Source organism: Peromyscus eremicus, chromosome 2 (genome assembly GCF_949786415.1).
Source record: "Peromyscus eremicus chromosome 2, PerEre_H2_v1, whole genome shotgun sequence".
In the NCBI taxonomy this organism is placed as follows: domain Eukaryota; kingdom Metazoa; phylum Chordata; class Mammalia; order Rodentia; family Cricetidae; genus Peromyscus; species Peromyscus eremicus.
Genome location: NC_081417.1, coordinates 3,658,351 through 3,671,736, shown reverse-complemented (window position 1 = coordinate 3,671,736; position 13,386 = coordinate 3,658,351). Strand labels below are relative to the sequence as shown.

The window sequence follows — 13,386 nt, the reverse complement described above, 5'->3', positions numbered from 1 at the left end:
GGTAAGGCTTGAATCAGGCTGAGAGCAGGCCCACTTGATGGTGGCATCATCTTCTTGCATAACCTCTTGGTCTCCTCTAAGAAAATGTAATATTAAATACTTAATATATTTTTAACTGATTAGAGGGAAAGGTGATAAAATATAAATCAGCAAAAGCATGGAAAAGGTATTATATAAGGAAAAGATATGGCAGGATTATACTCGGGCATTAAGAATAATGCTGTGTATGAAGAGAGATGATTTCTCTATTGTAGATGAAAAATATTAAAAATTTTAGCAGTTGAAATGAGAGTGAGGAACATTGTTATTGAGATTAAAGTGAATCAAAATGCCAGTCATTTCTATTCTTGTTTTATAGGCTGTTTGAAAATTACTTGGTTCTTTAGGGCCTTGTATGCTTTTAAGTAAAGGAGGAAATTTTCAATTGCTTTTAAAGTTTCTTGAAAGATAATTTTAGACCCCTTAGCTGCGTAAATAACTTACCTTTGTTAAAGGAAATTGGTCAGCTATTTTTTTACTTATAAAACTGAGATAAATTTCTCTACCCTGTGCCTGTAGTTATTTTCTGAATATTCTTATTTTGTGCTTATGTATTTCCTTGTTTCTAATTTTCATTTTATATATATATATATGTTGTATATATATGTATACATGCATACATATACATGTATATATATATGTATACACACATACATATATATATGTATAGATGTATACAAATGCACATACACACACACACAGAGCTAAGGGTGAACAAATGTCATAGGTGATACCTGAGCCTGTTGGTCCACTGACACTTTTTGCATTTTGCACAATAATACTAGGTTCATATCAAGGTCCTGTGAGCTTCCAATCATGGATTATTGGCCAAATTTATAATACCAGGCATGCATGTGGAACAGAACTCAGAAAGTGGTTGATTATCCCAATAACATTTTGCACCTATGGGCATATCTTCAACATTCTTATTCAGTCATCATTGCAGTTCAAGGAGTTTGCAGCTGGATAAGAATGTTGATGACCTACTCCCCATCCCCACACACGAGTTTCTTAAATAGCAGCTTCCAGTACTATGAGAGCTAGCCAACAGGGAAGAAGGTTCCTGATCAGTACCAGCTTCTCTTCCTTTCCTGTGATGAATGTGTGTGTTGCCTTCAGTAGTAGGATCCTAGGGTCCTACCACAAATTCTAATGGACAACTAAGAGCAGTGGTAACCTGTGTTGTTTTTCTTGGGGGGAGGGGATCCTCTGGCACACTCCTCCTGACATGTTAATGTACATATTCTATATGCAGTGCTGTGTTTGTTTATAGTATTAACTGTTTGCTTGCTCCCTTTCTGTCACCTCCCCCTGACACGCATGGTGTGTATCTGTCTAATTATCTATGTTTTCTTCATACTTCTGCCACCTAATTGTATTACAGGTATGTACCACCATGCTGGCCCAAAGTAAAAACTGATTTATTTATTTATTTATTTTTAAGATTTATTTATTTATTATGTATATAGCATGTATGACTACAGGCCAGAAGAGGGCACCAGATCCCGTTACAGATGGTTGTGAGCCACCATGTGGGGGCTGGAAATTGAACTCAGGACCTCTGGAAGAGCAGTCAGTGCTCTTAACCTCTGAGCCATCTCTCCAGCCCCCTGATTTCTTTTTTGTTAGCATTTTGTGAGTCTTTAGACTTGTGGCCCTCTCTTCTCTTTTCTCTAGACTGTTGCTAGGAAGTTATATTTTACATTTTCTATTCTTCTCCACTTTATTCTTTTCCAACCTTTGGAATTTTTCATTCCTTCCTAGTTTATGTCAGTATTTTCTTTGTACCTTCATAAGTAACCTGAGCTTCTGAAAGTCTTCACTTGTTTCCTTTTTCTTTTTAAGTGGCTAAGACAGAGTGATGTTATATTTTCTACAGGTCCAGAATCTTCTGTGGGAGGGAACTTCTCTTATTTAGAAATCTCCTGCAGCTTTTTATCACTTTGCACTTGATACTTCATTCTTTGTAACTGAATTCCAGTCATCTGTTCTTAAAAATCTTTTGACTTTTAGGGCTACAGACGATTTAATTGGTAAGAACGCTTGTTGGGCAGGCATGAAGACTTGAGTCCCCAACACCTATTTAAAAAGCTGGCAACAGTAATTGAGGGTCAGTAGACAGAAATGTCATTGAGCTTGCTAGCTACCATCCCAGATCCAGGCTCAGACTTGAACAGAATGGAAGTGATACCCAATCTCCTCTTTAGGCTTCCATGCTCATATTCTTGCACATGTGCCACATATATTTATACCACAGTATGGATATGCACATACAAACACATGCACACACACATACAAAAGTAATAATAATAATTTTATATTTTTGAGGACTCCTACCTTAGAATTTCAAGATGTGTTTATATTATATAGTCTAGAATTTGATAATACTTTTTCAATCTTTTATGTTTGGTACAAATATTTGTGAAAATGTATGTGTGTGTGTACATACATATATATATGTGTGTGTGTGTGTGTGTGTGTGTGTACACACAAACCATTGCTTTCTTTTATTCTTTTCCATTTTCAAACAGGAAATGTATGAAGTTGCCAAGAAGCTTTGCTCTTTCTGTGAAGGTCTTGTCCATGATGAACATCTTCAGCACCAAGGCTGGGCTGCAATCATGGCCAATCTGGAGGACTGTTCAAATTCATACCAAAAGCTTCTTTTCAAGTTTGAAAGTATTTATTCAGATTATCTGCAATCCATAGAAGACATCAAGTTAAAACTTACTCAGTATGTTTATCATTAAGTGGATTTTTAAAATGCCTTTGAAGTTTATCAGTTTTTTAGTCACTGGATGTTTGTTCCTTGGAGGCCATATGTTTATTTAAATATGATTAATTTTAGAGTCTTTTGAAACATCATTGTTTTTATTATATAAGTAAAGGCATGTGTGTTCCATGGTGCTTATGTAGAAGTCAGAGGACAACTTTAGATTTGAGTCTGTCTTTCCAGTGTGGGATTCAGGCCTTTCTTGTTACCCACTCAGCCATCTCACTGGCCAATTTTTAGAGTCATGCTTTAGTTAAGTTATGGTTTTTGGTTTGGTGCTTTTTTTTTATTTGTTTGTTTGTTTGTTTTTTGATACAGGGTCTCTATGTACCCCTGTCTCTTCTTGAATTCACTATGTAGACCAGGCTGACTTTGAGCTCACAGAGATCCATTTGCTTCTGTCTCTCAGGTGCTGGGATTAAAGGCATGCGCCACCATGCCCAGCTCTAAATTGTGGTTTTTAATGTATTTTTTTTTTTTAAAAAATACATATTTTGACTCCCACATGCTTTGTTTTTTCTTGAGTGGTTTTATTATATAAAAGGCTTGGAGTAATTTATAAAACTAAAAAAATCTTTTCTTGTGTTTTCACCAATAGAGAAAATGTAAAATGGAGGAAAAAAAAAAAAGACCAGATCCCTCATCTCATATAAATAAAAAGACCATCAGACATTGAAAATTTTAAGTTATTTTTAAAATATTGCCATTCTAGTATAAGTTCTTTATATATTAGGCATGTACTATTGGGTTTTGGAAGGAAAGAACTGCAAATCTATAATTAATATGCTAATGAGCATTAATTTAACCTTAAAATAACTACTGCATGCTCATATATGTACTTTTCAGATTTTGTATTCTGGTTTTTAATTTTCTTCTTCTTTTTTTTTTTTTTACTTTGACTTTGCAGTAGAGGTGATAGCATGTTCTTTTATTTTCCTTGATAGCATGTTCTCTTATTTTCCTTCCCTTCCTTAATCTTTGCGTTTTTTAAAGTGATACTAGGGACTCAATCCAAGTTCCATCTTGTATTAGAGAGACATTTTTACTCTAAGTTGCATCCCAGCCACATGACTCCTCCTTTCCCTGAGTTTTCTCAGTTTATGGACAAGTTTTGGCCTTTGTAGACATTGAAAGAAATGTTGATAGAAAAGAGAATGACTAGTCAGTATTAAAAGGATCATTCTTAATTGTTTATTGCAATAACCTTTTTTGGGTACCTATTTTGGAGAGAGTCCCACTAACCACATCAGTTTATTTTAGGGACCTGAATCTTTTTATATACAATACAGTTTAATGAGATCTTAAAGATTTCATATTTTCCCCATATCCTTTCGCAGCTTATCACTCTTAGTCTATTTTTCTGATATGGTGAGTATAAGAGTTACCCTAAGGCTAAATTATGAATTTTTACTGTGCTTTTTTTTTTGGGGGGGGGGTTGTTTTGAGACAGGGTTTCTCTGTGTAGCTTTGCGCCTTTCGCCTTTCCTGGAACTCACTTTGGAGACCAGGCTGGCCTTGAACTCACAGAGATCCGCCTTCCTCTGCCTCCCAAGTGCTGGGATTAAAGGCATGAGCCACCACCGCCTAGCCTTATCTTGTGCTTTCAAGACATTAAATATGTTTGATTGTGTTAAAGGTTTACAGTCTGAGGGACTGCTCTGGTCATCTGGTCAACCTTCATTTTATTTTATTTTATTTTATTTTATTTTATTTTATTTTATTTTATTTTTTAATAAAAAGGTTTTATTTGAAAAGGGTTTGATTAAAAAGTCAGTGTCTACTTGTTTAGTAATCTAGCTAGCTTTGCTGTAAATAGAAATTGTAATGGTAATGGTCACCTCTCTACTAAACTACATTTAGCTGTATAATAAAAGAGCTTATATGTGTATAATACGTGGAACAGTGGTAAGGCTGGTTCTTTGAAGTACACTGTGATTTCATTGGATGATACTAGAGCACACTTGCTTTACTGACTCATGTTTTGTATATTAAGTTTAGGAACTGCGGTCTCAGTAATGGCCAAGATCCCACTGTTGGAGTGCCTGACCAGACATAGCTACAGGGAATGTTTGGGAAGACTGGATTCTTTAAGTGGACATGAAGGCTCAGAGAAAGCTGAGATGAAAAGATCCTCTGAACTGGTGCTCTCTCCTGATATGCCTAGAACAACTAACACATCTTTGTTAACCTCATTTCACAAGTCAGTGGAGCATGTAGCTCCAGATCCCACCAATGCTGAATGTGGCAAAGAACTTAGGGAATCTTGTCAAAGTACTGTCCAGCAAGAAGAAGCTTCAGTAGATGATAAAGACAGTGATCTGCCTTTTTTTAATGTTTCCTTGTTAGACTGGATAAATGTTCAAGATAGACCCAATGATGTGGAATCTTTGGTCAGGAAGTGCTTTGATTCTATGAGCAGGGTAAGTAATGTGTGTGTGTGTCGGGTGGACTGTTTAGTTATAGTTGAAACAGAATACCTTGGATTGGAACTTGGAGATTGGATCAAATTACTTGTAACTATGCTTTTGAATTGGTTATAAATTATTTCAAAATATAAATTTTTAGTGCAATGAGAAGGGTTACATAGCTTTGAGTGATTCAAAGATAAATCACTACCAACTAAAGTATAGTGTTGAGCATTTCCATCATCTAGAAAGTTGTCTTTTCCCAGTAAGCAACTTCCTACATGAGAAATTATAACTATTCCATCTCCTTAAAAATTCATCAGTAAGACATTGTGCTTTCAGTTACAATTCTAGAAGTAAAACTGGGATAAATGTCTCTTTATATCTGCTCTGTGAGTTGATGCAAAACATTTCCATCAGAAAGGAAATTACTGTTTTATTGACACAAAATACTACAGTTTTGAAGATTTCAGTTATCCAAATACAAATGCTGGAATAGTTGGGCTTTGCTTAAAGGGGCACTTGGTTGAAAAATAGATTGGGTCCTTGATTAATCAATTCTATAAAAAAAAAAACAAATCTGGTCTATGATGCCTGGAGCAGCACTGCCTACCTTAAGTTATAAGTAAAGTGAATACCTCTAAAATCTTGGTTTTCTAATATGTTCAGTATCTGTGTCCTTGATAATGTCCAGTAGGTAGGTATTTCATTCAGTTAAGCATTTGCCCCAGCAAAAATTATTGTCAAAAACGAATGAAAGCTAGACTAATGTTTCTGCTTAAATTTTAAACTAGTATTTAGTAGCTTAAATTTCCATTTGACTGGATGATCAGCTATATAACAGTGGTCACAATAACCAATGTCATTTTTCATAATTAGAACTTGTTGTGGAATAATCTTTTTTTGTACATCGTGAAGATGTGTTTTTGCCAAGGCGTCTTCTGGTTGGTCTGATAAAAAACTGAGTGTCCAATACCTAGGCAGGAAGAAGTATAGATAGGACTTCCCGGGAGAGAGAGAGGTGAGAAGATGAATCTAGGTGCAGATGCCAGAAGAGACGGAGAAGCAGCAGGACATGCAGGAGGAGAGATAGAAGCTACGAGCCATGTGGCAACACTTAGATGAATAGAAATGGGTTAATTTAAGTTATAAGAGCTAGTTAGAAACAAACCTAAGCTAAGGCCAAACTTTCATAATTATTATTATAAGTCTCTATGTCATGATCCAGTGGCTGCTACAAGAATTATATTAGAAGTCACAATAGTTTTACATAAAACCTGATGCTTGCTAGGGAAGCACTCTACCACAGTGTTTTATCCCGTGTATTGTTTTGAGACAGAGTCTCACTAACTTTCCGAGGCTGACTTAGAACTCACTGTGTAGTCCAATTTAGACTTTTTACAATCCTCCTGCATCAACCTTTTCAGTAGCTGGGAATACAGGCCTTGCTACCAGATTCACCATGAGACATTTCAGTCTTTGTCTCATTTAGTGAGTACTATTTATCTCATAGCAGTAGTTTTGTTTTCCAGCAATATAATAAATAAAAGGTGCCCAGAGGAGTTGCTTTTGTGTTTCTGTTTAAAGTCCTTAGTTTCATAATTAATCCCATATCTATTGTTATCCGTAATGTGTATTTCCAACTGTGAAATTCAGATACATACCTCTGGAAATGAGTTGGGACATAAGTTTTTTAGAATTTAATGTTTGAAATCACTCAAATTCCAGCCCTGACACTTGTGAATTTAAGTATCAGTGTCTCATATTTTTCTTTCTTTTTTTGTTTTTTGAGACAGGGCTTTTCTGTGTAACAGTCCTGGCTGTCCTGGAACTTGCTTTGTAGACCAGGATGGCTTTGAACTCAGAGATCCACCTGCCTCTGCCTCCCAAGTGCTGGAATTAAAGGCATGCACCACCATTGCCCGACAATGTTTATAAGTTTCTTAGCAATTTGAATCCCTAGTTTTACATTTGTATGGACTGATAGATGATAGTTTGGGTAGTTATTTTGTTTGCAACCCAACTTTAATTTATGCATAATATTCTATAATTGTTGATTCATTTTTTGTAGACTTCTATTTTATAAATGAAGAGGATTTATGTTTCTGATTAATAAATGAGTTAACATGTATACTTAGCTCAGTTTAAACTTCCCAGAGTTTATCGACCCTTAGTGTTTCTAACATTTCTTTCAAGCAACTTACTTTACTTTATTATTTATCTATTTTTTCTATTTATTTATTTATTTATTTATTTATTTATTTATTTATTTATTTATTTATTTATTTAGGCAGGGTCTCATTATGTAGTCCTGACTGGCCTTGAAATTCTTCTACCTATCTAGTGCTGATAGTAAAGGTGTTCATTGATACATCCAGCTGTTTATTGAATATTTTGCTTGTTTTGTAGAGGGTAGTTTGTTTAAAGGTTGTATAGCTAGAAATAGAAATTAGAAATTTGGTTTTACAACTTCTCTAAGGCAACTGTTGTATGTTGGCCATGTATATGTCAAAGAGAGTTCATGAGTAAAAATTAATATAGCACTAGATGGAAACCTGAACAAATAATTATTAATATGATTAATATTAATGAAAACTATCTAGAAATTAGGGCTTTTATCATCTGGGAAGATGGAATAAAATATTCCACAAATTATTAAATAAGTAAAATTTTATTACAGTAAAGTTTTTTGAAATTATGTTAAAATAACTCAAGCTATCCATTATTTTACTCTTTCTGACCATTGTTTACATTACTTGAAATGTCTTCCTGTTTTACCTTCTGTCTAGCCCTATTAAAAGGGCCTAGTCAAATACCTCCTTTACAGATCAGTGGGACAGTCTCAAAGACCTTGGTCAATGAGATGGCCTAGTGGGTAAAGGATAACTTGAGTATGGTATCTGCCTCCCAGATGATGTAGGGAGGGAATTGGTTGTCCTTCCACATGTATGTCATGGCTTTTGAGAGCTCACACTCATGCCCACACATGTACATTTGCTTGCATGTACACACACACACACACATACACACACACACACATACACACACACACAGAGTTGAAAAAAATAACTTGGTTGATATCTTCATGTTAATATTAGGAGGCATTGAGAATCACCGTCTGAGGCTTGAAAAACTGTGCTACTTTTCCTCCTTTAAAAGTTGAACTTAGGATCTGGCAATATGACTCAGGGTAAAAGCCTGAAAACCTCATTTCAGTCCCCGGGACTCACATGGTGAAAAGAGAGAACTAATTCTTAAGAAATCGTCTTCTGACCCCGTGTGCAGGCTATGGCATGTCTTTTTGTTTATATGTAGAACGCTTGCTTACCAAGGCCCCAGGTTCAGTCTCCAGTACTGCAATACAGTAATGATGAAGTAATAAAATATTCTTTCAAGGTATTGGCAGTGGCTCTCATAAAAATGGATGGATGGATAGATGGATGGATGGATGGATGGATGGATGGATGGATGGAAGGAAGGAAGGAAGGAATTGTAGTAATTAGAGTCTGAGAAGAAGTCTGTCAAGGAACCAGCAGAGTCTGAAGAGATTGGCAAAGATGGTCTGCTATGCCAAAGAGCCAAGAGCCTTTAATGAAGCAAGGTTATTTGATATTTGTGACTAGACAGTGTTTACTAAAAAATAGTAACACTTGTGGAATTAAAGCCAGATAACAGGCAAGATTAAAGATTAAGAAAGCATATTGATCTAGCCATTTCCTTGCAGTAGAGATTAAGTTTAAGTTTTCTTTTCCACTTGGGAAGAAAAATCTTGCCTTTTTAAAGATAGGGTCTTGCAGAGTTGCTTGTGTGAGCCTGAACTTTTAGTCTTCTGCTTTGCTTGCTAAGCTCTGAATTAAGCATGTACAACATGCCTGTCTGTGGAAGATGATTGGAGAGAAGTTGAATTGATAATCTACTTTATATAACTTTGACTTTGAAAAATGACATTTTCTTAGGGATATTGAGAATTAATTAAATTATAGCATTGATTGAGATTTGTGTTTCCTGGAATTATGCACTTGATTTACTATTGTAGTTTGTTTAGCACCAGTTGTTTAGAATGAGATGAGTCCTATTAACCTTCCTTTGGAAGTATAAGTTGATTTCCTATGCATTGTTTTTCTGTGTCATTTTCTATCACTTTTGTATCTGACCCTAATTCCAATTAGTGTGGAATACAGTTGAAACTATTTCTAGAAGATTGTATTCATAAATGTTTCCTTCTCATTTAGCTTGACCCAAAGATTATTCAACCATTTATCTTAGAATGCCATCAAACTATTGCCAAACTTGATAATCAGAATATGAAAGCCATTAAAGGGCTTGAAGATAGGCTGTATGCCTTGGACCAGATGATTGCTAGCTGTGGCAGGCTGGTAAATGAACAGAAAGAGCTTGCTCAGGTATTGTATTTGGCTATTTTTTTATATTTTAAGTGCAGTGTCTATTTATTGTACACATTTATTCACTTTTCCCTTCACTGTTGGTAATGCATTATTATTTATATATGTATTAGTGAAGTTTGCCTGTCACTATGACTCTATAACTAACAAAAAAGTTAAGGGAAAAGAGGTTTATTTGGTTTGATTTCAGAAGGGTACAGTCTGCAATCTGCAGGGCACCAGGAGCAGATTCAGGAGGAGCAGCTTCAGTAGTAGCAGAGATACAACTTACCTCTTGTCAGGTTAAGAAGAAAATAGTATCCAGAAACAAAAAATGGAACAGATTGGCCTGGGTTAGAGATCTAAAGGTCCATACCCCAGTGATCCGTTTTTCAGCCAAGTCTTGTATCCCAGCGGTTCTATATCTTCTCAGAGCAACACCAAAGGAGGGCTATCACTGGAAAAGTGAGCTTGTGAGGGCAGTTCAGATTTATAACAATATACCACATAATAGAGGAGGGAAAAAGTTAAGTTCTATGTTGTTATTTCCATTTGAGACAGGGTCTCACTGTTACTCAGCCTAACATGCCTCTGCCTCCTTTTCAGTGTTGTGATTACAGGTGACTACCATGACACAAAACCAAGGCATGATCTTAATGGTTGAGTTTGATAAAAATAAAGTGAGTTCAGGTATTATGGATGAAAACTGAAATACAAACCATGAATATATTTTCACAGCTGGAGTGAAAAGATTATTTTCAATATCTTAGTACAACTTAGTCTCGTATTCTCTCTCAAAAACAAATAGGACAAGAAATAGAAGAAAAATACGAAATCTTGGAAAATTGACTAATCCTTTACAGTTATGACCAGTTGTTTTCCCCGCCTCTCCCCCTAGAGCCAAAGAGCTGAATTTCATCTGGTACTCCTCCCTTTGTTCCTTCCTTCCTGTCCCTCCTCCCCTCTGTTTCATGGACTGGCGTTTTCCTGTGCAGCCCAGGTTGTCATCCTTCTGCTTTTGGAGAGCTGTGGCTGCTATTGGTGGTTGTATTTTTATTCCTTGTGATGCTGATGTTTCATGTGCTTGTTTTTAGTAAGAAAAATCAAAGAAATATAAAAGTCTGAGGTAGCTTAAATTTTGTTTCCCTGACATTTTAAAGAATTTGTTTGCTTTGGGCTTGTGTTTGAATCAGTTATTTTAATACAGCTTTCAAGATAACAGATTATTGTAAGTTGGTTTTTGGTCCCTGAAGTGGCCATTTACTTTTGTTTCCCCTTTAGTGTGGGATATAGATTTTAAGGCTCAAAATGGAAAGTGGTCCATTGTCTGTTTTTCTCTTGAGTGTTTATGTCATTTATCTAACAAAATTAAATATTCTTAAAACTTTTTCTCAAAGGGATTTTTAGCTAATCAAATGAGAGCTGAAAACTTGAAGGATGCATCTGTGTTACCTGATCTGTGCCTGAGTCATGCAAATCAGCTAATGATTATGTTGCAAAACCACAGAAAATTGTTGGATATTAAACAGAAGTGTACCACTGCCAAACAAGAGCTAGCAAACAATCTACATGTCAGACTGAAGTAAGAGATACTATCATATTTAATTTAGGCTCTTGAGAGTTCATGCTTTTATCTCCCAGTAATGAATAATTTCCCCTTATGATTCCATTGAAATGCACATTGATTACCCTGGGATTAGACTTTAGAGTCTTGATCCTCACAGCTTACCTACAAGATGATTTTTAGCAAATGTTGGGACTATTGAAAACAATGAATCTTGCTTCTTCTGTAGGTGGTGTTGCTTTGTGATGCTTCATGCTGATCAAGATGGAGAAAAACTGCAAGCACTGCTCCGCCTTGTGATAGAGCTGTTAGAAAGAGTCAGAATTGTCGAGGCTCTTAGCACAGTTCCGCAGATGTATTGCCTAGCTGTTGTTGAGGTTGTAAGGAGGAAAATGTTCATTAAACACTACAGAGAGGTAAGCAATTCCAATTGTTTAATTATATGTGAACATTAATAACTGGGATATGTTATTAACATAAACTTTCCTCTTCTAAGTGGGCTGGTGCTCTAGTCAAAGATGGGAAACAATTGTATGAAGCTGAAAAGTCAAAAAGGGAATCCTTTGGGAAATTATTTAGTAAGTGTTAATTTATTTACCCTTTTCCTTTTTAATTTTTTTGGCTCTTAAATAATTTCTAAAATAACTGTTCCTTCTTAATTCTTCATACAGGGAAATCCTTTTTAAGAAACCGTCTGTTTAAGGGACTGGACTCTTGGCCCCCCTCATTTTGTGTATGTATTTATTTTCTAATCGTGACTAAATTTGTTTATTATAAAACCTCTTTTTTCAGGGATAGAAGCATTTATCAGAAACAGAATAAGTTGTGATAGGATTAAATCGGCCTAAAACGGTTTTGGCTTTAAGGGTTACCTGGTATAAGCTTTAATATATGTTAATAATTTGTTGTTAAGTTTTGAGAATGTATTTTAATTACAGTATTTATTCCTCCTCTTCCCTCCCTCCAAAACTTCCTATATACCCCTCCCACTCTCCTTCAAATTCATGACTTTTTTTCATCAATTGTTATTGTATGCATGCATATGTGTGTGTGTGTGTATACATATATGTTCCTAAATATAACTTGATGAGTCCATATAATGCTACTTGTACATGTAGTTGACGATTTGGCACTGGACAATTGGTTAGTGTGCTCATCCTTGGGGAAGGTCACCTCTCCTGCTCCCAGCTTTCCTCAGTTGCCTGCAGTTCTTTGTGTAGGGTTGAGGCCTCCTGGGCTTTTCCCTATGTAGGTTGATGTGTTTGTTGCTGTCCTCCTTGTTCATCTCACGTTTGGGTATGCTGGTGAGACTTTGTGGATATAGCTTCTAGTGTTACTAGAAGGCAAATTCCCTAATCCTCTGTCTCTTACAATCTTTCTGCTCCCCTCTTTAAAATTTTTCTTGAGCCTTTGGTGCTTGAGTGTTTGTGGATGTACCCTTTGCTACTGTTCTCCACAACTCTTCAATTGATTGGTTGTGGTTTTTCTGTAGTGGTCTCTGTTGCAAAAGAGAAGTTCTTTAATGAAGGGTGAAAATGTATACTTTTCTGTGGGTATAAGGACAAATATCTGTAGATAGTTGTTAAGGATATTCTGGTTTAGCAAATTAATGGTTGTAGATTCTCCAACCGTGATGATTTCACTAGCACTGAGTAGTTATCTAGGTTTCCAGTACCAGACATGATCTCTTTCTTGTTGAGTGGTTCTTAAGTTCAATTAGAGAGTTGTTGGTTACTGCCAAGGTATGTATGCCATTACTTCATGACCAGAGAGCATACATTAGGTTGTCAAGATCAATGGGAATGCAATTTTTTAGCTGTTTTGTTTTTCCTTTTTTTTTTGTACTCATTTCTGTTGTCTTTTCATCCCTTTGTCTCCACACCACTTCATTGTTTGATGAGTCAAAGTAATTTGAATCTTCAATAAATGTTTATTAAAATTAAACATGAAAATATCATTTGATATATTTTAAGGCCAGTTAGCTAGATCTATTCATTTTTAAAGTGAAAAGAAACATTTTTCATGATCAAAGAAATTTGGGAAATGCTATGTGCCCTTCCCCTATATTAGGATCTCAGTTTTAAATATGTTTCTACAGGGCAATCTTTCTTAAGAATGTACACAAGTAATGTAATTGGAATTCACATGCATACTTACTTATCTATGAACCTGTTTTATGTAGATTATCCTGACATATTTAAATCTTTTTGACCAGTGATTAAG

General features: G+C 35.5%; 1 protein-coding gene across 5 annotated transcripts in view; it reads left to right on the top strand.

The window, feature by feature from the left end:
• The window catches only part of Rb1cc1 (RB1 inducible coiled-coil 1), a 70,043-nt gene that overhangs the window by 32,536 nt on the left and 24,121 nt on the right, over positions 1–13,386 (top strand). For all 5 annotated transcript variants that reach the window (XR_009377492.1, XR_009377493.1, XM_059253801.1 and 2 more), the window contains 7 exons: positions 2,571–2,773; positions 4,806–5,232; positions 9,450–9,620; positions 10,997–11,181; positions 11,393–11,579; positions 11,660–11,741; positions 11,835–11,896. Coding sequence is in view for 3 of the 5 variants with exons in the window: in XM_059253801.1 (XP_059109784.1) it covers positions 2,571–2,773; positions 4,806–5,232; positions 9,450–9,620; positions 10,997–11,181; positions 11,393–11,579; positions 11,660–11,741; positions 11,835–11,896 (1,317 nt within the window). In the remaining 2 variants the exon portion in view is untranslated. The remainder of the gene's footprint in view (positions 1–2,570; positions 2,774–4,805; positions 5,233–9,449; positions 9,621–10,996; positions 11,182–11,392; positions 11,580–11,659; positions 11,742–11,834; positions 11,897–13,386) is intronic.